The sequence below is a fragment of the Centroberyx gerrardi genome, chromosome 24, assembly GCF_048128805.1.
Source record: "Centroberyx gerrardi isolate f3 chromosome 24, fCenGer3.hap1.cur.20231027, whole genome shotgun sequence".
In the NCBI taxonomy this organism is placed as follows: Eukaryota; Metazoa; Chordata; class Actinopteri; order Beryciformes; family Berycidae; genus Centroberyx; species Centroberyx gerrardi.
The window spans coordinates 1700034-1726738 of record NC_136020.1 but is presented as its reverse complement, the minus strand read 5'-3'; the positions used below and the strand labels follow the sequence as shown (position 1 = coordinate 1726738).

The 26705-nt window shown below is 43.7% G+C and overlaps 2 protein-coding genes across 2 annotated transcripts in view; both read left to right on the top strand.

Moving 5' to 3' along the window:
• The window catches only part of LOC139925766 (beta-2-microglobulin-like), a 71529-nt gene that overhangs the window by 10100 nt on the left and 34724 nt on the right, over nt 1-26705 (top strand). The gene's annotated exons all lie outside the window — the stretch shown is intronic.
• irak3 (interleukin-1 receptor-associated kinase 3) lies at nt 404-23432 on the top strand. The gene is made up of 13 exons (XM_078282104.1): nt 404-540; nt 1295-1477; nt 1705-1775; nt 1896-1941; nt 2197-2372; nt 3376-3440; nt 3530-3644; nt 4142-4260; nt 8241-8439; nt 9761-9823; nt 10015-10182; nt 13494-13986; nt 22090-23432. The coding sequence occupies exons 1-13, from the start codon at nt 423-425 to the stop codon at nt 22197-22199; spliced, it is 1926 nt and encodes a 641-aa protein (XP_078138230.1). The 5' UTR covers nt 404-422; the 3' UTR covers nt 22200-23432.

Sequence of the window (26705 nt, the reverse complement as noted above, 5' to 3'; positions counted from 1 at the left end):
ATCATCTTTATGCCGAATTTACCAGAAGACCCTAGCGGTTCATAAAACGTGTTAAGTCGTGCTCTAACAGGTGTGTACGTTTGCTGATGAGCAAAGCAATATTACATTTCCATATCTTTTATGGAGTTAGGCGACGTGGTTAACGTTCTGTCCATACAATAGAGGGACGTTTCCCTTCATTCATATCTTGAGGCTAAAAAGGGAGAAGACCGAAGATGACATATTGTCGGAACTCGTTTGGAGAGGTAAAAGCAGGATGTTTTGGTGCCATGTGGTCATCACAGTCAGTGACTAACCTACTGACTGTTCCATTGTGGTTTTAGTCGTCATGTAGCCTATGTGCACGGGCGGGGGGAGTTTCCAGAGTTGAGCAACACTGTAGTAGCCTACAGGCTGTAGTAAGGCTCGCCGCTGCTCTGTCGATGAACACTGCCGTTATGGACTCCTCTACATTCCTCTACGATGTCCCTCCGTTTATCATTGAAAAGTTTTGTAAAATCATGGATAGTGGAGATGACAGGTTCGGATGGCGTGGACTAGGTGAGTAAAAAACAACTTTGGTCATGGTTACTGACTTTGGTTGAGTCGAGTTTGATAGAGATATCAGTCGATGCCAACCACATCCGTGGGTTGTCTGTAGATAAGAATCTATAGGCTGCTTTTACTACACTTTGAAAAGGACTAAACACAGCATTAATGATAATAGAGTAGATTTTTTCAACACAGCATATAACATTATACAGTATACTATATTTGAGTTACTTTTCAACACATGTTAATGACAACACAGGCACGTCAGAGTCTAATGTGTTTATGCACTGAATGTACAACATATTAGGGACACTTACTCTTTTCCTGAAGTACACTGATGAGCTGAATCCAGGTAAAAGCCATTATCCCTTATGGATTTCCCTTATTAAATATACTCCAAATCTACTCCAAGCACAAAGGATGTAGATAAAGTGAAGCAGATGATAGAGGAGATAGAGGAGGATTTCCAATATTGCAGACGATTGAGACGTGGATTGTGCAAAAGGGCCTCCAACTCAATATCATGAAGATGTCCCTAATATTTTGTACAGTCAGTGTATATCCTACTGTCTTTTCTCTATTAACCTGTGAATCTATATCCTACTACATCTAATGTCTTTTCTATTAACCTGTGAATCTATATCCTACTATATCTACTGTCTTTTCGCTATTAACCAGTGAATCTGTAGCCTACTATATCTAATGTCTTTTCTATTAACCTGTGAATCTATATACTATATCTAATGTCTCTCCTCCTCTCCAGCCACCCGCATCGCCCCCAGCTGGTCGGAGGTGCGTCTGTCGGAGCGTTTGGAGGCGGCAGGCCGGAGTCCCACAAGGGAGCTGTTATGGTCCTGGGCCCAGCAGAACCCAAGGGTGCAGGACCTGCTCGGGGTGCTGCGGGACATGGGTCATCACAGGGCGCTGCAGCTTTTCCTGTCTGAAGGTCAATTAACCAATAAACTTCAAGATCAGTTTACATAAAGTTACACTTGGTGCAGTTTGCACTCGCTTCATGGGCGTCAGTTGGGTACGCCCCTGACTTGCTTCCTCTTTTTGTGGTGCATGTCTGACGTCAACAAACTGTGTTGATGCAGTTATCAGACTATATAGTTGCCATAATTTCTGCACATTGAATGCTCATGAAAGACTTGGGCAATGTTTGTATTTCAGAGTCACCTTTGGCCTCCAGTGATGAATTGCCAAAGTTCACCGGACAGATCTCACCAGCTGAAGTGCACAAGGTATAATAAAAACAGTTTGGTCACTTTATTAATGTGTTGAGTGCTCAAACGGGAGGCAGGCTGCATGACCTTTGACCAATAAGATTAAATGAAAATGATGTCTGCATTTTCTCTGATAAGAAACTCCACCCAGATGAGAGTCCTTCAAGTCAAGCATTAAGTCCTGGTAAGTTGTCACATTTTCTCACCATGGGTCTCAAAAACTGAAAAGCACTGAAATGGAATAATTCACATGTCATACGTTGTAGATGCTACACACACTGATGATCAGTAAAGAGGTATTTCACTAGAATCTCCCCTTTGACCATGGTTTAGCCAAGTGTTTAAGTTTCACTTCACTTCACATGCTGGGTTTTGAGGATGTGTGAATTAGTATGAATGAACAAGTGTGGGTGCCTACTGATCTGCCTGTGTATTCCAGTTAACATCGCTGTCCTGACAATGGGAGGAAAACAGCCACCTAAGATCACTTTCCAAGACATTGTAGAAGGAACCAGAGATTTTCATCATGAAATGAAAATCGCAGAGGGCCACTTCTCAGACTTATACAGAGCACAGACGGGAAATGAAACCTTTGCAGTGAAGCTATTTAAACAGGTATGCCTGGGAGGATTGCTAATTCTGGAATGGGGAAGTTAAGATACAGAAGTTGGTTAAAGGAATAGTTCAAAAATATCCCAAAAATTATCTACTCGCCCTCATGCCAGCTGAAACACAGGTGAAGTTTCTTTGCCCACATAACACACAGGGAGGTTGCCATACATCCAAGTCTTTTGAAGCCATACATGACTGGAAGATACCTATATTTACACCATTATTTAGTGCAAATCTTCACTATAGCCATTGTATTCGATCTACGCCACACAAACTGAAATAGCTCTGTTCCGAGTGATTTACAACATGGTCATTTATGGTAATTTTTGCCCTTTTTGGAACTCTAAAGAACTGACCCCACCGACTTCAATTGTTTTGGAGAAGGTTGCTATACAGTTGTGCTGACAACCTCCCAGTGTGTTATATGGACAAACAAACTTCATCTGTGCTTCAACTGGCATGAGGGGGAGTAGATAATGACAGAATTTAATTTTTTGGGTGAACTATTCCTTTAAGTAGAGGGAGACAACACTTGATTATTACTTTGTTGAATATTTAATTCTGATTGGCCAATGAACACATTTTGAGGACTGTTATCTCTGAATCACAGACTGCCATGAATGCTAGCTACAGATGTTTCCTTGGTTACAGTTCTGTTACAGTGTAACAATGGATGCTAGCTACAGATGTTTCTGTTACAGTTCTGCTACAGTGTATGGTAGCTACAAACATTTCTATGGTCACAATTCTGCTACAGTGCATCTATGGAAGCTAACTACAGATGTTGCTATGGGTACACTGCGGTACACGAAACAATTTTTTTGACGGAACCTTGCAAATTCCTTTAGCTTGAAATAAAATTTTAAATCAATATTTTGTGTCAAAGGATTAATGTCTTTGGTATGTAGCTATGCAAAATTGATTCACTGTATTGGGGCTTATTTTGCCATAATGACCGGCTCCCTGTACATTATCCCTTATTTGTCACGTGTTTGTTGTTCTCCAGGTAAATAAGGCCTCCTGGAAGAAGCTGTGGGATATGTTCAGAAAAGAGATGGAAGTCCATCATTTGTATGTATAATCCCTCTCTCCCAGAATGCCTATTCTATATTTATCTTGTAGTCTGTATCCAATTTTTAATGTGTTGTGGTGTGTTGCAGGTACCAGCATCCAAACATCTTAGACTTGTTGGGTTGTTTCTCTGATAAGGGCCACTACTGTCTGGTCTATCCCTACCTACCCAATGGATCCCTCTACCACAAACTACACCATCAGGTAGACTACTACAGCTGCCTTTTATCTGTCTGTTGATTAGAAAATGTGTTTTTGTCTGTGATATGTTATACCCAGCCTGGGCAGAATACATATATAATACATATTACATATCCTTGAGTATCCCAGACAAGTTTCTGTTAACACAGTGATAGAAAATTACCATTGAAGCAATTTCCCTGAAATCTTACATTTCTGGGTGATTCTGCGTTTTTTAGAATTCCATTGTTAAACATAAATTCTGCAATTCCATCTGTGTTTACGGCATCACGGAAATTATAAGGCCCTATAGTAGAAGAGCATGGTTGTACTGGGCAGCTTCTAGTGTCTCTAAAAGCAGTTTGTATATCCATTAAATGGCCTTTCTGGTGAATGGGCAAAAGATCCTCACTTGATATCAGTTCCACTTTCCCAGGGCTTTTAATTTGGACTGACCACATAGTTCAGTTATTTTCATCCATTTAGAAGTCCATCTAGCATGTCGTGTTGTTATTCTACAGGGTGGTGAGCCTCCTCTGTCCTGGCCGGAGCGTCTCAGCATCATCAAGGGTACTGCAAAGGCCTTGCATCACCTCCATGAAGCCCAGCCCAGCCCAGTCATCTGTGGCAACATCTCCAGGTACTACCCAGCAAAACACACAAAAGTACGGACAAAGCTCTTGTTGACTGAAGTGCTCAGCGTGACTACATTGCAAGGGCGCAGGGGTGCAGGACTGCATTAAAGGGGTAAATGGGACGGGCCTTGTCAACTCACTCGTAGCCGTGGATACCACCGATGCAAAATCTGAAACAGGAAGCAGTCAGCTAACGTACATAGAAAAAGCATAGACCATCACTTCCATCACAGGGATAGAACAATGCCGCCTGATCAGAAAGACAAACACACTGATCTCTTTTGAGTTAAATTGTCACGTCCAGAGTTGGTTTTGTGGTTGAGACTGAAACACCTAGCAATATATTACTATCAAGTATCTAATGAGTAGGGCCAGCCTTTAGGCCTTGTCCTGCAGTCATACTGCATCCTGAACTGAGATAGTGGAGCTTTCTTCAAGAAGGAAAACCTCCAGTGCTTTGAGGGATAAAGGAGGTAGAAATCCAAACCAACCAAAAAGAGTGAAAGATGACTGATCAGACCAGATTACTTTTTTCCATTGCTCAGGGCTAGAAGTTTTGTGCTCCTTACACTGCGTTATGCATCTTTGAGACAAGTGGTTTCTGAATGTAAGCCCTGCCATAAATACTAGCTTTGTGAAGCTTAGTACAGTTTGTGTTGAGACTGTGTCAGAGGTGTCTGTGGTAATTTTTGACACTTAGTTTTGTGGTGTTTAGCTACTACCCTGTTATGTCTCTGTTGTTGCAGGGGACTTAAGAGGCAAGGTTCACAATAAAATAAGGAATGACAGGGACAGTTGATGGGAAAAACAGAAAGTGTCTAATGAAGGTTGCAGGGAAGTAGTGGGGATGGTTTAAAACTAAACTAAAGAAGACTCCTCCCTGTGGGAGTGCTCCAGTGTCTGCCTGCAGAGAGAGAGTGGTGAGCCTATATATTATATTTGTGGAGGCCCAGCTTGATCCAGGATGAAAAATAACTGACAAAGTGGAATTCGGTTCCAACATCTGTTACACAAGGGAGCATTTATTCTCCCTCATTCCCTTATTTTTCCTCCCTTCCACAAATTGTAGAAAATGCTTCCAGCATGAAGTGTATCCCAGAATCCACTGCTCTGCTCCGGTCGCTGAGTCCACACTGAATGTAACAGAACGATGGCTCATAGAAACTGTGCATATCCTATGTAAGCTGATTTGGCATTCCAGTTTTGATATAGTTTCTGCGTTGCAATTTTTCATAATGCTGCACCATTCAAATGTGGGCAGTTTTATGTATTTCAATAACCCAATATCCTCAAAAAGGCTTTATCTAATTTATATAGACCAAACAATTTTAGCTGCATTTTTTATTTGGTTACAAGGGGAGCGAAAGAAAATGCTCAGTGTTCCTCAATCTGTGTAATGCGCCAATGATGCGATGCAGGAGTCTTTATTTATGGTCTACAGGCAGCGCTGCATATCTCCAATATGTAAACTAAACTGAAAACATACGCTGCAACTATGGCAACAGTTGGCTGGTGGTGTGCAGAGCCATTGAGATAGAAAGAGTTGCGTCAACTCAATTCACCTCATCAGACTTCATCAGGCCAATTATTAACGATGATTGATTTCTGATTGGTAAATTAAATTACTATAGCTGTTTATGCCAGTATATGTGAAGATGTAAATGTACCATATTCTCCTCCTTGTTATGTTAATTGTATGTTAATGGGATAGAACATTCAGACTTGTAAATTACTTATTCTAGTCCTGTTAAGTCTTTGTCTAAGACTCTTACCATAGACTTAGTAACACCTGAGTAAGAGAGTACATTTTTTATGTACTCTATGTGCATTGATGCACCTCAATAGTTACATATGAGTCGCTGGTGCCTTCCTGTACGTCTAGGGCCTGTGCTTTAGAAACTTGAAATGAGGATGATTTTGTTGGTGTCAGTGGAATGTAGTTTAGGTCATAAACTGAATAGACCGCTCACAAGTAACTCAATGACAGCACACTGAACATCATTCACTGCCCCCTACTGCTGTCAGTTGTTACTGGATTCACAACACTTGAAGAGACTATCTTGATGGATTGATATTCAATTCATACCTTCTGGTGACGTTATCTGAAAATTAGGCTACATTAGGATGTGACACAGTGAATAGTGAATAATATCATTGACTAGTAAAGGCGCCAAGCCTTAATCACTCTAATCTTCTAATTTGAGGTAATTTCTACCATAATATGAAATAGTAAATATTACAGACATCTAACTTGTCAGTTTGCAATACTGTAAAACAGTTGTCATATTGTTTATTATACCCAAAGTCCCTGTTGTTAGCACTGTTCCCTATAGAAAACAATGGATTCAAACGGGAGCTACATGAACCACGTGACCGTCATGTGACGGTCCATCTTTCTGACCTTCCGTTGATGCAACTTTGTTGTTAGCGTGCCATGTCAACAGGAAGTAATGATAGAGGGAAGTGAGTCCTAGAGCTGTTGCTGCAATTCATATCCCCTCTCGACTACCTTCGTACTCATCCACATAAAAATCCAGATGTAAATGCACCCAAGATGCATTGGGGACGGATTCAAATCCGATTGCTTAAACCACCTCAGGAGGTTGTTTGACAGGCATTGTGGTTGCAAGTTTGCCAAGTGTAAATGGAAATGTTTCTCCAAGCCACATACATAATCTCTACTCCCCTCCCCCACCAAACACCGTCAGGCTGTACGTGAAAACCTCTACCATTGGTTGGATATGAATGAGACTCACGATACAAATGAAACCAAATGTTTACTGTCATTGTGGATGGAATTTGCATATTGCAAGGGAAAACACAGGGGGAGGGCAAACTGTTTTCTATCTGGCTGCTGAAGATGCACTTTTGATGCAAGGCATAAATGGGCTAACTGTTCCCCTCTGCTGATGCAGTTTGTCTTTGTTTCGCATATGTTGTCATGGTTCTTTAGTGTTCCTCTTTACACATTAAAGGAATAGTTCATTCAAAAATGAAAATTCAGTCATTATCTACTCACCCCCATATGAATCGAAACTCTGGTAAAGTTTGTTAGTCCATAAAACAGTCCCGGAGCTTTCCAGCACAAAGTCGTTGCAGCATTCTCCAAAAAAACGTAAGTCGTTAGGGACCTATCTTTAGAGCTCCAAAAAGAGCAGAAAATATCCATAAAACTACTCCATACTCGCTGTTTTATGGACTAACAAATGTTACCAGAGTTTTGATTCATATGGGGGTGAGTAGATAATGACTAAATTTTCATTTTGCATGGAGGTGAGTAGATAATGACTGAATTAAAATTTTTGAGTAAACTATTCCTTTAAATCATTTCACAGTTTTTTTGACTGATGTTCAATGTCTGAGATCTTTTGGTTGCCTCATGTTGCTATGAAACCGCACGTATAAAAGCAGTCATACCTCTTCTTTTTTTTATAAAGATTTTTTTTTGTTGGCATTTTCCCTTTATTACACCGTTCAAAGTAGAGAGAGACAGGAAAGATTGAGAGAGAGAGAGGGGGATGACATGCGCTAAGGCCCCCGGGCTGGACCCAAACTCAGGATGCCGCGGCCACATGGCACATGCCCCAAACCACCGAGCCACAAACTGACATTCAACTTAATGTGACTGGCCTATGTGGCTGCCTTTGTGATTGTGATTTAGTTACTCCAAAGTAAAAGTCGACCTCTTGTACATCAGCCTCTTTTACATCCCTATCCAGCCAGAACCTTCACCCCTGTGTCTCCTCTGGTTTGTGTCCCGCTCAGCCTTCCTGCTGTCTCAAAGAAAAAAATATCCCTTTCTTTTTTTTTGTTTTAAGTAAATGTTCACTGGGCATCCTGGAGGCTCAGTTTTCAGCAATACCCTAGGTTCAAATCTGTCCTGAGACCTCTGTTACATATCATCCCTTTCTCTCATCTTCCCTGTCTCCCTACTGTCAAGTACAAAAAAAATCCCCAAATGAGTCTCTACGGCTTCTTTGCACAGTGCTAACATACTCCTGGATGAGGGCCTACAGCCGAAGCTGTCTGACTTTGGTTTGGCTCGTCTCCGGCCTCATTCAGCCAATCAGAGCTGTACCATCACCCTGGATACGAGCTCCCACAGCAACCTGGGATACCTACCCGAGGAGTACATCCGAGATGGCAAGCTGTCCTTTAGCCTGGATGTTTACAGCTTTGGAATGGTGATTTGAAATAAGTTAATATGACTTTAGATGAAACTTTATAGATCCCTGTGGGGAAATTGGGTTGATGCAGCAGCAAATATTAATAGGATACAGCAGGGAAAAGAAAATATGCAAAAAGAGTAGAAAATGAGCAATAAGAGCAATAAAAACAATAAAAATTAACAAAAGCAATACAAAGGGAATATAGCGTATTTATATAAGCATATGCTGCTGACAAGTCCAACACATTAAGTAGACTGTGTGAGTAAGAAATATGGGAAAGACTACGGATAACTTACATGTATGGGTTCACTTACTGTTACTGTATGTACAGATGTTACTAATAGGCTTGATTGCTTGTATGGATATATGTAGAGTACTATGTATGAAATATATGCTGTATATATAAATATGCATAATATGCAAATATGTATTAACATCAGTGTTTCCCATATAATTGTACAGGCGTTATTTTTGGCATTAGGCCAAAAAAAAATTTGTTTTTAATGCCAAAAATAACGCCAAATATCCATTCATTCGGAAATCAATAATCATTTGCATTTGGGAGCCTCTGTGCGGCGCTGTTCCGAAACGTGAGTCAACCTCTCGTTGCCTGGGAAACTCTTGACGCGATGCAAGTGCTGAAGTGCCGTGAAGCGCCGGGAAGCGCAGCCAGCGCAAAATTAACCGGGAAGCGCAGCCGGTTTCCTTTCGGCGCCCATGTTAACCGATTTGACCGTTCAGACTGGCGGGGAGCTCCGCGGCCGGCTCACGATCTGGAGCGCCAGTTTCGGCGTCTGGTCTATTTTCTCCGCGTGTCGCGGTGCGCATTTCACAGGAAAATACCATAGAAAACACTATAGATGGTCATATCTCCATTATATCACCACAGAAGCACAAATATATTAAATGATCAACTTACCAGGGTCTTCACTGTTGTTGCTGATGAATCCATCTGCACTAATGCAAGTTTTAAATGCAACACATTGTAGGATGATGGTCTCTCTGGTTTTGAATTATCACTTGCCTTTTGAAAATTGCGTCTGTTATTGAATTACCACAAAAGTAAACAAGGATATATGTTTAGGTTTGTTTATTTAATTTATTTAGGCCTATGCCATTATTTAGAGGGAGAGAGAGAGAGCGATCTATGTCCCCTAGGCTTTCCTAATTATTGCCTGATCACAAGTCACAACTCTTACTGAGAAAACAAACAAAATGAAAAAAATTCTAGGGGAAACACTGAACATAATACTATAAAAATATGAATAGAACAATTTGAGAGAAAACATTTTCACACTTTTTTCATTCCCATTAATTACATTTTGTTTGCTCACAGCTTATAATGGAAATAGTCACAGGACGCAAAGTTATAGAGGAGACACCTAAACATACATTGCTGGTGAGTCATCAATGCTACACACGATAATACTGTAGTTGAAACGATAACCTCATGTTATTTAATGTAGTATGATAAGATAAGATATCACTTTATTAACCCCGTTGGGGAAATTCGGGAAAAAGTACATACTTAACCACATGATCTCTCTCTTTGTCATATTTTGTCTATCTGTCTGTCTGTCTGTCTATCAGAGGGATGTGCTGGCTGCTGAGGTGGAGGATAGCGGCGGTGTGGATTCATGTCTGCGGTTTGTGGATGCAGTGGCTGGCCAGTGGCCAGCTGCTGGGGCCCTCAGCCTGCTGGGCCTGGCCATAGACAGCACCGCTAGCCGCCACCGCACAAGACCCAACATGAAGACCGTGAGTTAGCCTGGGAATAAACCTGTGAACTATTTCAGTACCAGCCCTGCTATATACTGCGGCCCATATTCATAAAATTCAGCAGTAGCAGCGTTGTGCAGCGCAAAATCTGTGGCATGGTAATTTTCCAAAGGCTATGAGGGAAGTGAATGCTGGACTGGCATAGTACCTAGGTCATAGAATCTTGGTTCGCTTCAGGGACTATGCTAGTCACTGTGTTGGGAGACAATACTAGAGTAGCTGCTGAGCCATGCAGATTGAGTCAAAAGTTCAAGATTGGACACCTTGCCATCTCTGAAGAGAGGAAATGGCTTTACTGAGCACTGCCGAGCTGAGACTATGAGGGGTAGCAACATTCACACGGTAAAACCTACCAAAGGTACCTGGAAACATCCAACTGGCAGCCACACAGATGTCAGACAGAGATACTCCCCTTGTGGAGTGTGCCACCACTGAGGAGGGTAGGGCCAGTCCAGCTGAGCCATGCTAGTGTGATGGCAGCAACAATCCAATGTGATAGTCGTTGTTTTGAGAGAGGCTGAGAATTCTTCCGAAAAACATACAAACAGCTGAACAGCATGGCGTATTGGCTGTGTTCTCCCAACATACGCCTCCAGGGATCTCACAAGGTATAGAGGAGGAGGGGGTGAAAGCTGTTAGCATCAGTTCCCTGTTCACATGGCTAGAGGGTAAAACCTTAGGCAGAAGTGAAGGGTTAGGCCTGAGCCAGTGATGTTTCAGCCATCTTGGGGCTGTAAGAGCTGATGGCAGGCCTCCCAGACATTGTCCAGGACTGCTGGGATCAGGGGAAAAAGCAGGAAGGCGTATAGTCTTGTTCTTAGCCACTTGTGTGCTAGTGCATCCAGACCGAATGGCCGAATGGTAGACCACTAGGGGGGCAATGAGTGTTCTGCCTGGATGAGAAAAAGTCCACCTGGGCTTCTCCAAATATCTCCCAGCGCAGGGATGTGACCTCCATTCTCCCTCCAGTGGGTCGTCCCTGGAGAGCATATCCGCCGCAATGTTCAGGACTCCTGGGACATGCACAGCTCGCAGAGAGGCTAGATTCCTCTCTGACCATAGCAGAAGAATGTATGTTATCATGTGGAGGCAGTGTGAGCCCAAGCCCCCTTGGTGGTTTATATAGCACACTCTGAAGTGCTAACTGGACTGCTCTGAATTCCAGCATGTTTATATGACACCTGGCCCAGGTGGGATCCCACGTCCTTCTGGCTGGGCACTGTGTCTAGGCAAACTCCCTGAGACAGTCCACGTTCCTCCAGATTTTGAGTGCACTTATATGCTCCTGGGACACAGACAGAAGGCAATGTCTGTGTTCCTTGGGGTTTAGACCATGGGCATTGAACCACGTTTGAAGTGGTCTCAAATGTAGCAGACCTAACGGGACTAACAGTAAGGCTGCTAAGAGGAGACCCATCAAACGTTGACATATGAGCGCTGTTTTTGTCTTGAATGAAATGGCTGATGTGACACCTTACCTTCTGAGCACGCTCCTCTGTAAGTTGTGCTTTCATCAGGAAGGAGTCAATACGCATGCCCACAAAGGTCACTACCTGGGAGGGAACCAGCTGACTTTTCTGAGGATTTAGTGTGAGGCCTAGCTCCTGTATGTGTTTCAGGAGAAGGACTGTATCTGTTGCAGCCCAATATGGTGAGGCACATAGAAGCCAGTCATCATACTATAAAGCAAGGAATCTCTGTCTGTATGTATGTCCTTCGCATATCTCGAGAACCGTTCGTCCGATCTACTTCACACTTGGCGGGTGTATTGCTGGGGACCCAAGGACGTGCAGTGTCGGATTGGACACGCGACATGTTCAATCTTAATAAACTTTGAATAAACAAGCGAACAGCGCTCTGTGCAGCAGCGGGGCAGGGCGAACAGCGCTCTGTGCAGCAGCGGGGCTCAAAGCAAGCGACTGGAAGCGCAGTGTTGAGTGTGAAGTTGTTTGGATTAGCGGTTCTCGAGAAAGCAAGCAGCAATACCGGAGGCCAAGCAATCGGCCCGTTCCGAACAGGCATGTTTTGAACCCCTGGAGGATGTATTGTGGTGCGCCTAGGTACTTAAAGGTGGGAGGGGCACACCACACGTCAGAAAAGCAAAGAAAGACAAAGTTCTCGCCAGCAGAGCTCCATATATTAAAGGAATAGTTCACTCAAAAATTTGAATTCAGTCATTGTCTCCTCATGCCAGTACAAACTCAGATGAGTGTTTTTTCTTCATACAACTTACCAGGAGTTCATCAGGCTCACTGTCGGAGAAGCTTTCTTCCAAACAATTCCCGTAAATGGAGGTCAGTCCCTTAGGCTTCAAAAAGGGCAAAACATGTCCATAAATGTCCTCCATACAGCTTGTGCAGCATAATCCAAGTCTTCTGACGGCATGCGATCGTTTGTGATGAAATTTTATCAATTATTTAATGCAAATCGAGTCTTCCTCCATTGTATTCAGCTTCTGCGTTCCCAAACCTTACGAGACCATGCGGCCATGGAAGTCGAGCACTGTGGTACACACCCAGCGCGGCCTAGGTGGCCTCGTGAGGTTTGGGAACGCGGAAAATAGCCTGGAAACACTACAAACATTAATTACAGCCTCTCTCTGATACAATAAATCATAGAAAGCAAAGTGGTTCTGACAGTCTCTAAACACTGTTGCTCTGTGAAGAGGCCTTCGTAGAATCTGTTAATTCAATATTTCAGGCAGGTTTTCATACTATGCATTTCTAACTATTATTCGTCCCATTCATTTGAATGTGATGGTTTTTTTTCAAATCTAGTTTTGTAAATTATTTTTTTGCAATAAAGGTTAGTTTTGGTTTGTCTTGAAACTCTCAATTTTCCATTGTAAGCTGGAAACTCATCTCAGTTAGCACCATGCTCAGATGGTTCTACTTAATGGTGCTCTAAAGAACCCTTTAAGAACATATGAAATGTTCCAAACCAGCAGTATTAAAAGAGCTTTCTAAGAACCACACTGGGTTCTTTATTCTGATTTACCAGTTTTTTATTTTAAAATATCAGAGGATTATTTGAGTCATTACAGTTCCATACAGAACCATTACCTTCAAAGAATCCTGGAACAACCCTCCTTTTTCTGGGTGGAGCACTGCGCTGTTACATGATGGCTCTATGGTCGCAGGAAGTGCACTAAGATCTAGATGTTGTGCTCCTTATTTTTGGTTGCTTGTAATTTTTGTAGATCTCTGAATCGAACCTTATTCTACTATCATAGGAAATCACCCTGGAGAATAGATAAACGCCATCAATCTAAATTTAAAAAATCTCCCCAGGTACTGCAGGTATTAAGTCAGCTGCTTCCTCTGCCCAGCTGCCCACCTGGCGACCAACCCCACAGTCTGGATGATGGAGCCTTGCCCAGTGCCCGACCCCACAGTCTGGATGATGGAGCCCTGCCCAGCGCCCGACCTCACAGTCTACATGATGGAGCTCTGTCCAACGCCCGACCCCACAGTCTGGATGATGGAGCCTTGCCCAACACCCGGCCGAGCCTCTCACCCTCCATACCTGTAGAGGATGATGAGCAGTACAGCGCCCCTGTCCGTTCCCCCCCAACCCCTCCGGGCCAGGCAACGCCCTGCGAATGCAGCCAGTCGGAGGTGACCTTCCTGAGCAGCTCTGTGGATCCACAGGGTGAGGCAGCAGGAGTAGACCTGTACAGCAGCTGGCCTGTACAGTGCAGCTGCTCGGCCGAGGCAGACGGACAGACCTGTGAGGACTGCAGGGCTAACGGCTTCACCCCCAACCACACAGACACACTTCATAGTGAGTTTTCTTCAGATATGTAGCTTTAGAGAAGCATAATCTCTCTCTGTGTTTCCACATTAATTGTTCTGCATGATGACATCATCCTTCACCATCATTCACATGATTGTTGTTTGTTGATATCCCAAACACCACTGACCAGATGTTGATGAAACTTGCTACGTGCATCCAGCTATCCTTACAAATTACACTGATTGGCCTAATGGGGGCGCTATAATTGAAGGTCCAATTTTTAACTCAAACATAATATCTCAGACACCACTGGTCTGATTTAGCTAAAACTGGAGGGATGATACATTTTAGCACTGATTGGCCTGATGAAGGCGCTATTATTAAAGGTCAAAATTTCAAACTTTGAAAGGCTATAACTGCTATACCACCAGTCTGATCTTGGTAAAAGTTTGCCAAGATCAGACTGAACAAGATGATGCATCTTGTCATGGATTGGATACAGAGTTCATACTAATACTTCCCATGTGTTATGTGAAGACAAGTATTTTGACATGGAAATATTTGCAAAGTTTGCATTACTTAGGATAACTGGTTATGTATATCATGGTGATTATGGCGGGCACTGATTAGAATAATTGTCATGCACTCACATTGTTTATAATGCTTGTTCTGCTCTCATCACATGTATGAATGGGACTCAGCAGAAAGTGAACAGATCCACACCACAAGCTGTTGTTTCATTTGGAGTGTTTACTTGTAGTTGTAGAATTCTGTAAAACTGATACAAAATACATTTCACGTTTCACCCACTGTTCAAGTGTTTCAACATTAGCATTCACACATGGCTGGTAAGTATACACCTTTTCATGAACATCTACACTGATACCATAACTAAATAAAATGACTTCCTTTCACAGGAACGATTCAGGTAAGTAATTGTCTTCATTAGCCTAACAGGCGTTTGCAAACATTAACAAACAATGCATCACAAAGACGTGCAAAGTAGTCATACGGAACCGCGCGAACTAATTAGCATAACAAAGGCCAGACACCGTTAGCTAGATTAGCATGTACCTAACGAACTAATCCTGGCTAGACATTCCTTTGAGACATCATTACACTGTTTTACAGGTAAGTATCTACAACATTCACACAAAGAGTTTGCAACAGTTACTCACAGCTATAAGTTTCACTGAGGGCATGAAAGTAGGCAGAGCTGAGAACACCATGTCCTTTCATTAGCTTGTAACATTGGAACTAACACTAGACACGGAGACACTGCCAATATAAATACAAGTGTCCTTTCACAAGCCACCACCAGAGGGAGCCCGTTGCCCAGCATAGGGCAGAACACTCCCCGTCTGGTATAATGATTATTATGCCATTATCCCTCTTCTTTTGGAAGGAGTAGAACGACTTCTGAGGTAGGTCTCTGGAACACTTTAGGGTTTCCTTCTTTGATGATCTTGACTTCAACTTTACGTACTTTTCCATCTTTGCTTGGCATGGTCTCTGTGATGACCCCAAGAGGCCAATCATTTCTTTTGACTTGGGTGTCTTTCAGCAAGACGAGATCTCCAACTTGAAGATTGGGCTTGTTCTCTTGCCACTTCTTTTGCAGTTGTAGCGTAGAAAGGAACTCCTCCCTCCAACGCTTCCAGAAAGTATCCGCGAGGCTCTGCACCTGTCGTTCGTTATAGCCATTACCTCTGCCATCAGAGTGACCAGTACTTCATGTGTGAGACGGGAGGATCCGACATTCATGAGCATGGCATCCAGGATTCGACGTGCTATGCCGATCATCCTTTCCCACACTCCTCCCATGTGGGATGCGTGGGGAGGGTTGAAAGTCCAGGTGCATCCTTGATCTTGAAGGTAAGGTCTCAATTCTTTGTCGTTGGTTTATGTTCAGTTCTCTGCAGGCGCCAACAAAGTTGGTACCCCTGTCTGACCTGATGAGTTTGACTGGTCCTCTGGTTGAAAGGAACCGTCTCAAGGCATTGATAAAGCTTGAGGTTGACATTGTTTCTATCACCTCAATGTGGACAGCTCTCGTGTTAAGGCACGTGAAGAGCACTGCCCATCTTTTGCTTTCTGCAGAACCCCCTCTGGTTCGTCGGGTCGTGACATTCCATGGGCCAAAGACATCCAGGCCTATTTGGGTGAATGGTGGCCCTGGGGTGAGTCTGATGGCAAGTCTGACATTTTCTGTTCAGTTAACTTCCCTCGAATTTTTCGGCAGGTTATGCACTTATGGACGACACTGTAAATGGCTTTCTTGCCTCCGAGAATCCACAAGCCTGCTGAGTGTACTGCACCTTCCGTGAGGTGACGTCGCCCAAGTTATGTCAGCCACTGACATGTGACCCCCAACTCTAACTAAGGAGTCTTTGTCGAGAAGGGGATTCAGCTTCCTGAGTGGACTGCACCTTGGAATTTCTTCACCTTTCTTGAGATGCTTTATGTCTTCCCTGAAGACCTCTTGTTGCATACATTTGAGGATTGTTGTCTTCGCTTGTAGATTGACGTTGGTGTCATCTTTGTCTGCAGACTTGGAGAAGGTCTTGGCTGTGCGAATGAGCATTGCCATGGCTCGCGTGAGGGACTTCCAGCTAGAGAATCTTTTGAACCTGTGTGAACCCAGCTGGGCTTTTGTAGTTTAAGTTGCGAATGTCGCGACTAGTGGTCTTATTTCTATGTCTCTGTTTGGGTCCACGAGATCATAGGTCTTGACCCGTGTCTCCTCTGTGTTCTCAGTGTCTGTAAGAAAGGCTGGACCCGAAAACCAATTGGTGTGCTTCAGTTTTGCCACAGGTACAGGTCTGGATCCATGGTCTGCTGGGTTATGCTCAGTGCTGACGAAGTGCCACTGCTCTGGGTCTGTGGACTTTCTGATGCGTGCAACCCTGTTGGAGACGTAAACATGAAATCTCCGGGTTGTGTTGTGGATGTATCCCAACACGATCTTGCTGTCTGTGTAGAACTTTGTTGCTTGAAACTCAACGTCTGTTTCTTCCACAATTACATCAGCCATCTCTACTGCTAACACCGCTGCACAGAGTTCTAGGCGGGGGATTGTGTGAGCCGGTTTGGGAGCTAGCTTGGACTTTCCCATGATGAAACCTATGTGACACTGACCTTGTGCATCAACAGCATGCAGGTAGGCTACTGCTGCTATGGCCATATTGGATGCATCTGAGAAAACAGAGTTCTCTTCATTGGGTAGAGAGTAGAGAGACTGGGATGTATTGTCTGGGTATACACAGCTGCTCTAAGTCTTTCAGCGAATCCTTCCAAGTTCTCCACTCAACCTCCTTCTCTTGTGAAATGGGAGTATCCCACTCGATTAACAAAGGCTCTGCCTTGTGATGTTACAGGTGCTGCAAACCCTAACGGATCATACAGGCTGTTCACTGTAGAAAGAATGCCTCTCTTGGTGAACGGCTTCTCCTCAGGGAACACACAGAACGTGAAGCTGTCTTTTTCTAGGTTCCAGGTGAGCCCTAGGCTTCGCTGCAGTGGCAGCGGATCCACAGATAAGTTCAAGTCCTTAAGGTCTTTGGCCCGTTCTTCAGGAGAAAATGCTTTCATTACAGTGTTGCTGTTTGAAGCGATTTTGTGCAACTTGATGTGTGACTGTTCTAACATTTTCTTTGTTCTTTCCAGGAGGTCTACTGCTTCGTCGTCGCTGGGGACTGAGGTAAGTCCATCATCCATGTAGAAGTTCCTGAGAACAAACTGCTTGGCGTCTGTGCCGAACTCGTTCTCACCTTCTTGTGCAGCTTTTCTCAGAAGAACATCATTGAGTGAAATGCCTTCGTGCTTTGCACTAGAGTCGAAAACGACTCGTATCTGGTTTGGCTTCTGAGGGTGATAGACACCGAATATTGGTAAATACCAACGCTCCTGTTCCTTCTGCAGAGGTGGTGCTGGTTCGGCCTGGTCATTGTCGAACACCTTTTGCATAAATGCCAGGAACTGTTCTTTCATTGCTGGCTTTCTCTCCAAGGTGTGTCTTAGTGATGAGAGACGTTTCTCTGCTTGTTTTCGATTGTCGGGGAGGCGACATCTTGGCTGACGGAAGGGTAGAGGCGCCACCCACCGGTTTGTTTCGTCTTTGTAGACTTCTCTGTCCATAATTTCAAGGAAGCTTCTGTTGTCAATGGATGAGGCTTGCTTGTCGTCATCACGAGTTTGTTCAAACACCTTGCTCCCGAGGTTGTTCTTCTCATCAGCCGGGTCAGCGTTTCTTATCCAGCTCTGTGGACTTTGACATGTAATGCCGTTGTAGCTTTCTTTGATGTGGATTTGACTGGGGCAGGGCTTGAGATATGATGGGCGACCATTTTTCAGTATGTTGGTTTTGTGCACATTCACTGCTGTAGACCTGTGAGCTCCGTTTAAGCATACCTCTCCAACAACTACCCATCCTAGATCTAGACATTGTGCGTAAGGTGTGTTGTAAGGACCGTTACGCTGTTCTCTGACCTTGTGGAGTTGCAAGATGTCCCTTCCGAGTAACAGCAGAATGGCTGCGTTTGGATCGGGTGTCGGTATCTGGTTCATCAGAGGGTTGACGTGAGGATAATGCTGCACGATTTCTGGGGAGGGGATCTCTGCCCGGTCGTCAGGTATCATGTCGCATTCAATCAACGTTGGGAGGGGAAGGCATGTCTTGCCATCCAAAGATTCCACAATGTAGTTCTGTGCTCTTCTCCCTGCGGTCTCCATGATGCCTGAACAGGTCTTCAAGGTGTATGGAGTAGAACTGACATTGATGTCAAAGAGGTGGAAGAACTCTGTCCTTGCTAACGACTTGTTACTTTGATCGTCCAGTACTACGTATGTTTTGACTGCCTTTTCTCTGTGATACACCTTAGCTAGGCATATCTTGGAGCATGATCTGGGGGACATTGACTCACCACATATCTCCGTGCATTTTGAAGTGACTTCAGGTGTTGAGCTCCCCATGCTTTCACTCCTCTCCCCGCCGTGGTCTGCATGGGATGTGAAGTCTGCAGTTTTCAATGGAGCCGGCCCTGGGTGTAGTGCGGAGGGGTGTCTGCTGCTCTCACACTCATAGCAACGTACAGGTCTCTCACAGTCTTTGGCACGGTGTAGTGTTGAGGCACAGCATCTGAAACAGATGTTCTTGTCTTTAAGATAGGATTTGCGCTCTTCTAGCGGTTTGTTCCTAAATGTCCGACACTTCCTGAGAGGGTGTGGTTTGTTATGTAAAGGACACTCTTTGTCCGGGTCAGTTACTGTTCTCTTCGAGAAGGGAGCAGGGTTGGCCTCTGAATCAGTTTCTATGTCTGTCTTTCGTAGGGACACAGATGACTTGTAATTGTGCTTCACATGTCTCTCTGACTTAAAGCTCTCTGACTTAACTCCACCACTGAAACTGGGGTCGTTTCGCATTTTGGCTTGTTCACAGACGAATCTGGCAAACAGCGAGAATGGAGGATATGCTACTTGATAGTCCCTTTTGTACTTGGAGCCTTGTCTTATCCATTTTTCCTGCAAGCTGTGAGGTAGTTCTTCTGCTATGGGGTTAACTCCTCGTGCTGTATCTAGATAGGAGAGGCCAGGAAGATAGCCGCCGCTTTTAGTCGCCTCTAATTCTAGAAGTAAGTCTCCTAACTCTCTCAATTTGTGGTTGTCTCTGTTAGAGATTTTTGGAAAGCCCTCTATTTTCTTGATGAGTGCTCTTTCTATGACTTCAGGTGCTCCAAAGCACTCCTCAAGTCTCTGCCACATGAAGCTAACGCCAGCGGCTGGGTTGTGAACATGCAGTGATCTGATGCGTTTTGCCTGTTCGGATGACTCAGGTCCAAGCCATTTAATCATCAGGTCGAGCTCTTCCCTTGCTGTTAAGGCTAAGTCACTGGTAGCACTTACGAATGATGCCTTCCAGGCCCAGTAGTTCTCTAGCTGGTCGTCGAACTGGAGGAGACCAGACTCACCATATCGCGACGCAGTAAGTACCTTGCTAGGTCAGCTGTGTCTGATTTGTTGGGAGGGTAATGAATGGGCATAGACGTGGGGTGTGACTGCGCCTTTGGAGGCTGGGAATAGAGTCTGTAAGGCTCTTGTACCCTGTGTGTGTCTTATTGTTCCCTCTGTGGGTTTCCCCTGATGTCTGGGATATTGGCTGATGGTGGCAAGGGAGCTAAGAGGCTATGCACATGAGCAGCTGGGCTGCTAAGAGGTAAGTGGCTGAAGTTTTATTCACTTATTTCACCTTTTATTGAATTGTTGTTCATCCCGTGGTGAGTTACTGGAGGCTCGTCGTGAGGCGCTGCTTGTATCAGGATGTTGAGTGAATGTTCGTCTGGGTTTGATGTGTATTGCTGCACATATTCACGTGTACGCTGGGCTTTGTCAATAAGTGGTATTTCAACACCAGACCGACGACATGACCCTCCCTCACTTTCGGCGGCTGCCTCTAAGTATTTGGCTTCTGCCAGTGCTGCTGCAGCGTCCTTCTCAATTTTGAGGATACGCAAATCCGCTTCTAATGCTGCTTTTTTCTTAAGCATATCTGCCTCTTGTTCGGCTTGTTTCCTAAGCACATCTGCCTCTTGACGAGCAAAGGCCATCTGAGCAAGAGCTGCTTCGGCTCTGGCGTGTGCTTTCGTGGCTGCAGCGCTTACTGATGATTTTCTTGAGCTTACTGTTGATTTCTCTGAGTGCGTGCAGCATTCTGATCTGATTTCAAGATGTTCATCCGCCATGTTGTGCTTGATGCAGGTTACCTCTTACAGCTGGCTGTAACGCTGAACTGGTGTGTAGAGCTGTGCTCTCCTTGTTGTTGACCCTGGCATTGGATAGCTTTTTACTGTTCTGCTCTCATCACATGTATGAATGGGACTCAGCAGAAAGTGAACAGATCCACACCACAAGCTGTTGTTGAGTGTTTACTTGTAGTTGTAGAATTCTGAGTAATTGTCTTCATTAGCCTAACAGGCGTTTGCAAACATTAACAAACAATGCATCACAAAGACGTGCAAAGTAGTCATACGGAACCGCGCTAACTAATTAGCATAACAAAGGCCAGACCCCGTTAGCTAGATTAGCATGTACCTAAAGGCCCTGACACACGTCTGTGTCCCTAGTTTTTGCGGTGTGTCCTGCACCGTTGGCACTAGTCGGACCCCTGTCGGCGGCTTTTCGGCCGATTGAGTATGTTGAATCGGCGGCGGAGCCCGTCGGTGAGAGAGATCACTCTGATTGGTAGTTCGTGTTTTGCCTCTGGATGATTGGACTGATAAATTCCTTCAACATATGGAACTGAACAGGAAAGAGCCGAGCGAAATTTTTAAAATCGGAGGTTTCATTTATCTCCAGCCCCTTGAGTATACCCCCCGCTGGAGTATCCATGATTTCACCCATTTAGTGCGGTTTCTCCTTATTTTTCACCTCCGCCTCTTCCTTTCTTCTTCCACAACCAAAAGACCAAGGGCTGACAACGCCAGTGCCATTTGCAACTTCTTATCAGACATATGGTATGGAGAGTTTTTTCCCCTCACGCAGGCGCAGAACGTACGTGCTAGTTGGCCGTTGGCTGTAGTCTTTGCGGTGTGTTCAAGTGCAACTTTTTGGACCAGACACAGGCGACGTGAGGCGACGCAACAGTCTGCCTTCATCGCCGCTGGTTCTTTGATGTCGGTTTGGTGTGTCAGGGCCTTAACGAACTAATCCTGGCTAGACATTCCTTTGAGACATCATTACACTGTTTTACAGGTAAGTATCTACAACATTCACACAAAGAGTTTGCAAGTTACTCACAGCTATAAGTTTCGCTGAGGGCATGAAAGTAGGCAGAGCTGAGAACACCATGTCCTTTCATTAGCTTGTAACATTGGAACTAACACTAGACACGGAGACACTGCCAATATAAATACAAGTGTCCTTTCACAAGCCACCACCAGAGGGAGCCCGTTGCCCAGCATAGGGCAGAACATTGCTCTTATAATAATTGTTTAAAATAGTAATACTACTAAATAGTAGTACTAGGAATAGTGTTTCCTCAACAACTTCATGTAGGTAGTTTTGGTCTGTATATTATGTTAGCATGGTCAGTATAACTTGTATAACATTGTGTCAGCCTATTTCAAGTCATCACTTGTTGTGTTTTGTGTGTTTCAGCTGATATCAGTGTGGTAGAAAACCCAGCGAAGGAGAGACTGAGGACCAAGCTCAGTCTGTACAACAAAGGCCTGATCCAGACAGAGGAACTCTTCTCTATGACGGGATAGCAGCAGAGAGGAAGGACTGGTGAAACCAACGTCCTGTTCTACAACCCTGACATACTATATAAGAGAATACTGTGAGCTGTCAAGTGTCAGACAAATTGAGATGATAGCGGTCTGTGGATAGACTTATGACATGATAATCTAATTTTAGATTTGCTAATTTTCAAATGAGCTTTATCAATTATGTAAATGTTTTTTATTTTATTTATAATGTGTTTCACAATGCCACAGTGTTCTAGATAATCTCAGATATCTTACTAGCTTTCAAGTAAGCCTTAAGGCTTCAAGGCGTGAACAGAATATGCAGACATGTGGAAATGTATTCTGTTTAAGGGATAGATTCACATTTTGAATTGGATTATGTTATTTATCTTGCCAGTTACTGGAGTTTCATTTAAAATATGAATTGGAAACTTAACTTGAAGTGGGCATCACAGCGTTTCAGTGGTTATCACTGTAGCCAGAAAGGTTGTGGGTTTGATTCCCTGTCCTTTCTATGTGGAGTTTGCATGTTCTCCCTGTGTTCTCCTGGGTTTCCTTCCACAGTCCGGTGGATTGACTCTAAATTACCCATAGGTTTGAATGGGAGTGTCTATCTATCTGTGTTAGTTCTGTGATGGAGCCAGTGAGGCTGAATGCATGCTGGGATAAGCTCCAGTGAATGAATGAATAATTGAAGTGGCGCTCATAAGGCATTTTAAGTGCATAATAAGCACATTGTCAGTGCATGATTATTATAATCACAGCATGATATAGTGTACACAAGTTGCCAAAATTTAGGCAATTGAGTATTTTATGGGGCAACTGTATAGTTAATGACATGATATAACATTTTGCCTGATTATATTGTAAAATCTCTGCTTATGATGGGACTATAATCTGTTCATAATTCATCGCAACGCACTTGAAGTTAAGTACATCATACCAATACATCATTAGCTTCGTGCCACTATATGTGAAGATTTTAACAGACCTTCCCGCCAGTATTTGAACGCAACACACATTTGTGGATCGGAGGACGAATCTCTGCCTGAATCGTCTGAAAAATCTGAAAACCAATGCAACCGAATCCACGTGTCAGGTGATTTGTGATTGCAGATTTGACAACCTGTAAATAAATGCAAATAAAAAACAAAAACGTTTTTGATGTAAATATGCACATGAAGCACTAACAATGCCATTTTTATGATATTAATATATAACTTTGGAAAAATAAACTTACAACTTGGAACTATATATGTGGAATTGTTTGACATTTATTCAACTTGGGTGGTTCATGTGTTGGCATGACTGAAAACATGCTGCAGCTAGATGGAGTGTTGGGTTATATAGTGCTACATCTCCTCCGCTTTGACTGGGGCACTTGACAACACTATGTTTTATCCAGAGTGATAATGAGTCAGCAGGGAGAGCTTGGTGTCTGACTGTTAATACCCACAACACTGACTGTGGAGATTTGATCCTGAGATCTTCAATTCTGTGTACAAGTCTCTAACCTCTGGACCATCTGACCTCCTCTGACACTAGACTTCACCTGATCATTTCTTGTTAAATGAAATCCACCTTGTCAGCTGGTTGAAATAATATATTATTATATTAAGGCTGGCTAGACTGAAACCTCTGGACAGTACTACACTTTACAATTAGGATAGTTAGCGGACACTCTAAAGTTACTTTAAAAGACTGAGGAGTCTGGTGTCCTACTGAAGAATACATTGCTGTTACTGGCAATTGGACAAATTGAACTGGGGATCTTCTGGGTACAAGTCATGCTCTCTACTGGAACTGCCTCCCTGAAGTATGCAACCTGATAGACCCTTTTTGAATGAAATCCCATGTCAGCTGGTTGAAATAACAGCTCACTAATAAACACATAGAAGACACAAGGTGAGCACTGAAAAAATCAAAAGAAAGGGGTAATGTACCTGATCTTACTGTGCACATAATGATATTTTACATTCTGTTAGATTGTGAGTAACTCATGGTTCAGGTGCAAACTGATACTTAATCTCCAGCCCAACTATCCTTACATTTTGAGAATAATTCATTTTAACATCCCTTACACTGCATGGTAATCTGTTTCTGAAAATACCTAGCATTTCGTCTTTCCCACATATTTTCTTTTTGAGTCTCATCAGACATGTGCACCAATCTGTTCACAGCATGTCTCCCTTATGCCTTATTCCACATGGCTCCCAGCCCATATCACCATTAATGGCTAAAAATGATGGAACTTGTCTCAACTGTCGTTAAAAAAGAGACGCGAGACGCTATGGCTATTATTATGCGTGTGTGTGTGTGTGCGTGTGTGTGTGTGTGTCTGGGACAGATCAGAGAATCCTGTGAGAGACCGGCAGGGATCGGGAGGACGGGTGAAGTAGTGGGAGGGTGTGAAAGTGGGCAAAGTGAGAAGGTGGGAAGGAAGGAGGATGGATATCGAGAGGAACACGTTACATTTAAAGGCCGACGGTTGGCCAATGTCGGGCCGTCGGTAAGCGTCGGTGTCCCTAGTTTTTGCGGTCGGTGTCCCTAGTTTTTGCGGTCGGTGTCCCTAGTTTTTGCGGTCGGTGTCCCTAGTTTTTGCGTCAGCACAGGTCGGACCCTGTCAGCGGCTTTTCGGCCAATTGAGCATGTTGAATCGGCGTCGGAGCCCGTCGGTGAGAGAGATCACTCTGATTGATAGTTCGTTGTTTTGCCTCTGGATGATTGGACTGATAAAATCCTTCAACATGTGGAACTGAACAGGAAAGAGCCGAGCGAAATTTTTAAAATCGGAGGTTTCATTTATCTCCAGCTCTCGACACAGGTTCGGGAAAGCCCCTTGAGCCTGTCGCCGGAGTATCCATAATTTCACCCATTTAGTGCGGTTTCTCCTTATTTTTCGCCTCCGCCTCTTCCTTTCTTCTTCCACAACCAAAAGACCAAGGGCTGACAACACCAGTGCCATTTGCAACTTCTTATCAGACATATGGTTATTTCCCCTCACGCAGGCGCAGAACGTACGTGCTAGTTGGCCGTCGGGTGTAGTCTTTGCGGTGTGTTCAAGTGCAACTTTTTGGACCAGACGCAGGCGACGTGAGGCGACGCAACAGTCGGCCTTCGTCGCCGCTGGTTCTTTGACGTCGGTTTGGTGTGTCAGGGCCTTTACAGAACAGGCTGCATGTGTGAAAGGGGCTATCAAAAATGGTGACATGCCTCGACATGTCTGAGTAGGTCCTACAGTAGAGAAAAAAGAAAGTGTGAACGGGATGTGTGAGAGAGAAACAATAGCCGCCTCGACTGGACGGCCAACACCCCTGCAGCCCCAATTTGTGATTTAGACTGGTAAGACAGCTGAAGACCTTTAAAACATCAAAACACCACTCAAAAGCAACCAAGCAGTTGAGAATACACTGGAAATCTGAAGTGCATTGACCACCATGTATTTCATAGTTCCTGCTCTAATACACTGATGTCACTCCCCTCCACTCAGCTGAGCGTTAATGTGCGTGTGAAATTCATAATGAAAAGCAAAAATATATTAAAAGAGTATTGAAGAGAAAAGTCATAGTACGTAGTAGGCTACGTTTGGAGTGCCTGTTCCATGGCCTGTTCATGTTCCTGAGCGTCAGGGGGCGGAGATGTCCAGTTACTCCAATCCACATCCATGCTGTAGACTCGCTACAAGACACACCCCCACCGACTACGTCAGTACAAGAAACGACCCCAACAGCTACGTCAGTACAAGAAACGCCCCCTCATCGCGACAGTTTTCGGCAGGCGAGTATTTAAAACTCGTGGCAGAGGCGATCGCTAGAAGCTAACTGGCTATCAAAAGACTGCAACTTAACGTAGCTGAGTTGACTCTGATGCTATGATATGTGGTTAGCAAGCTATATCAATGGCAATTTGAAAAACAATCGTTTTCATAGGAAATTATATGTTTTTTTGCCTTCTGCAAAATAAAGCTACGTGAAACTAGCCACAATAAGGAAACTCACTTCCGGTAGAATTTCTTAGCCTTCAAAATAAAAGTCTCGATGTTTTAACGAAATGGTATTTCTCTTGTTGATAATAAATAAATAATAATAATAATAAATGTTAATCACAGAACCCCCTCCAAGAAACTGTGATAGTGACAATGCAGATGCTGTTGATGTATAAACTGCATTAATTCACACAGAAAGAGGAAAAAAGTACACATTGTGGCTGGGAAAACTACATTTTGTGCCTTCTTGAAATGGGCGTGAAATTGAATCTACAGGAGAGGGATAAGAAAATGTATAGAAGAAACCTATCGTCATTGTAAATGTGGGGCCTATATTCTTACTTGTATCAAGAGCTCTATCAGTGAATTAAGTATACAATTAGACTACTTCAATCACAATTTGGTTTTTGGTGGTGGGGTTATTCTTTAGTTATTTAGGATTAGCCCAATTGTAAACCACGGGTTTTTAAATTTAAGAAATGTTTTTTTTTTTTTTTTTGCATTGTTATTTCAACTTTATTTGACATTTTCAATTCCAAGTT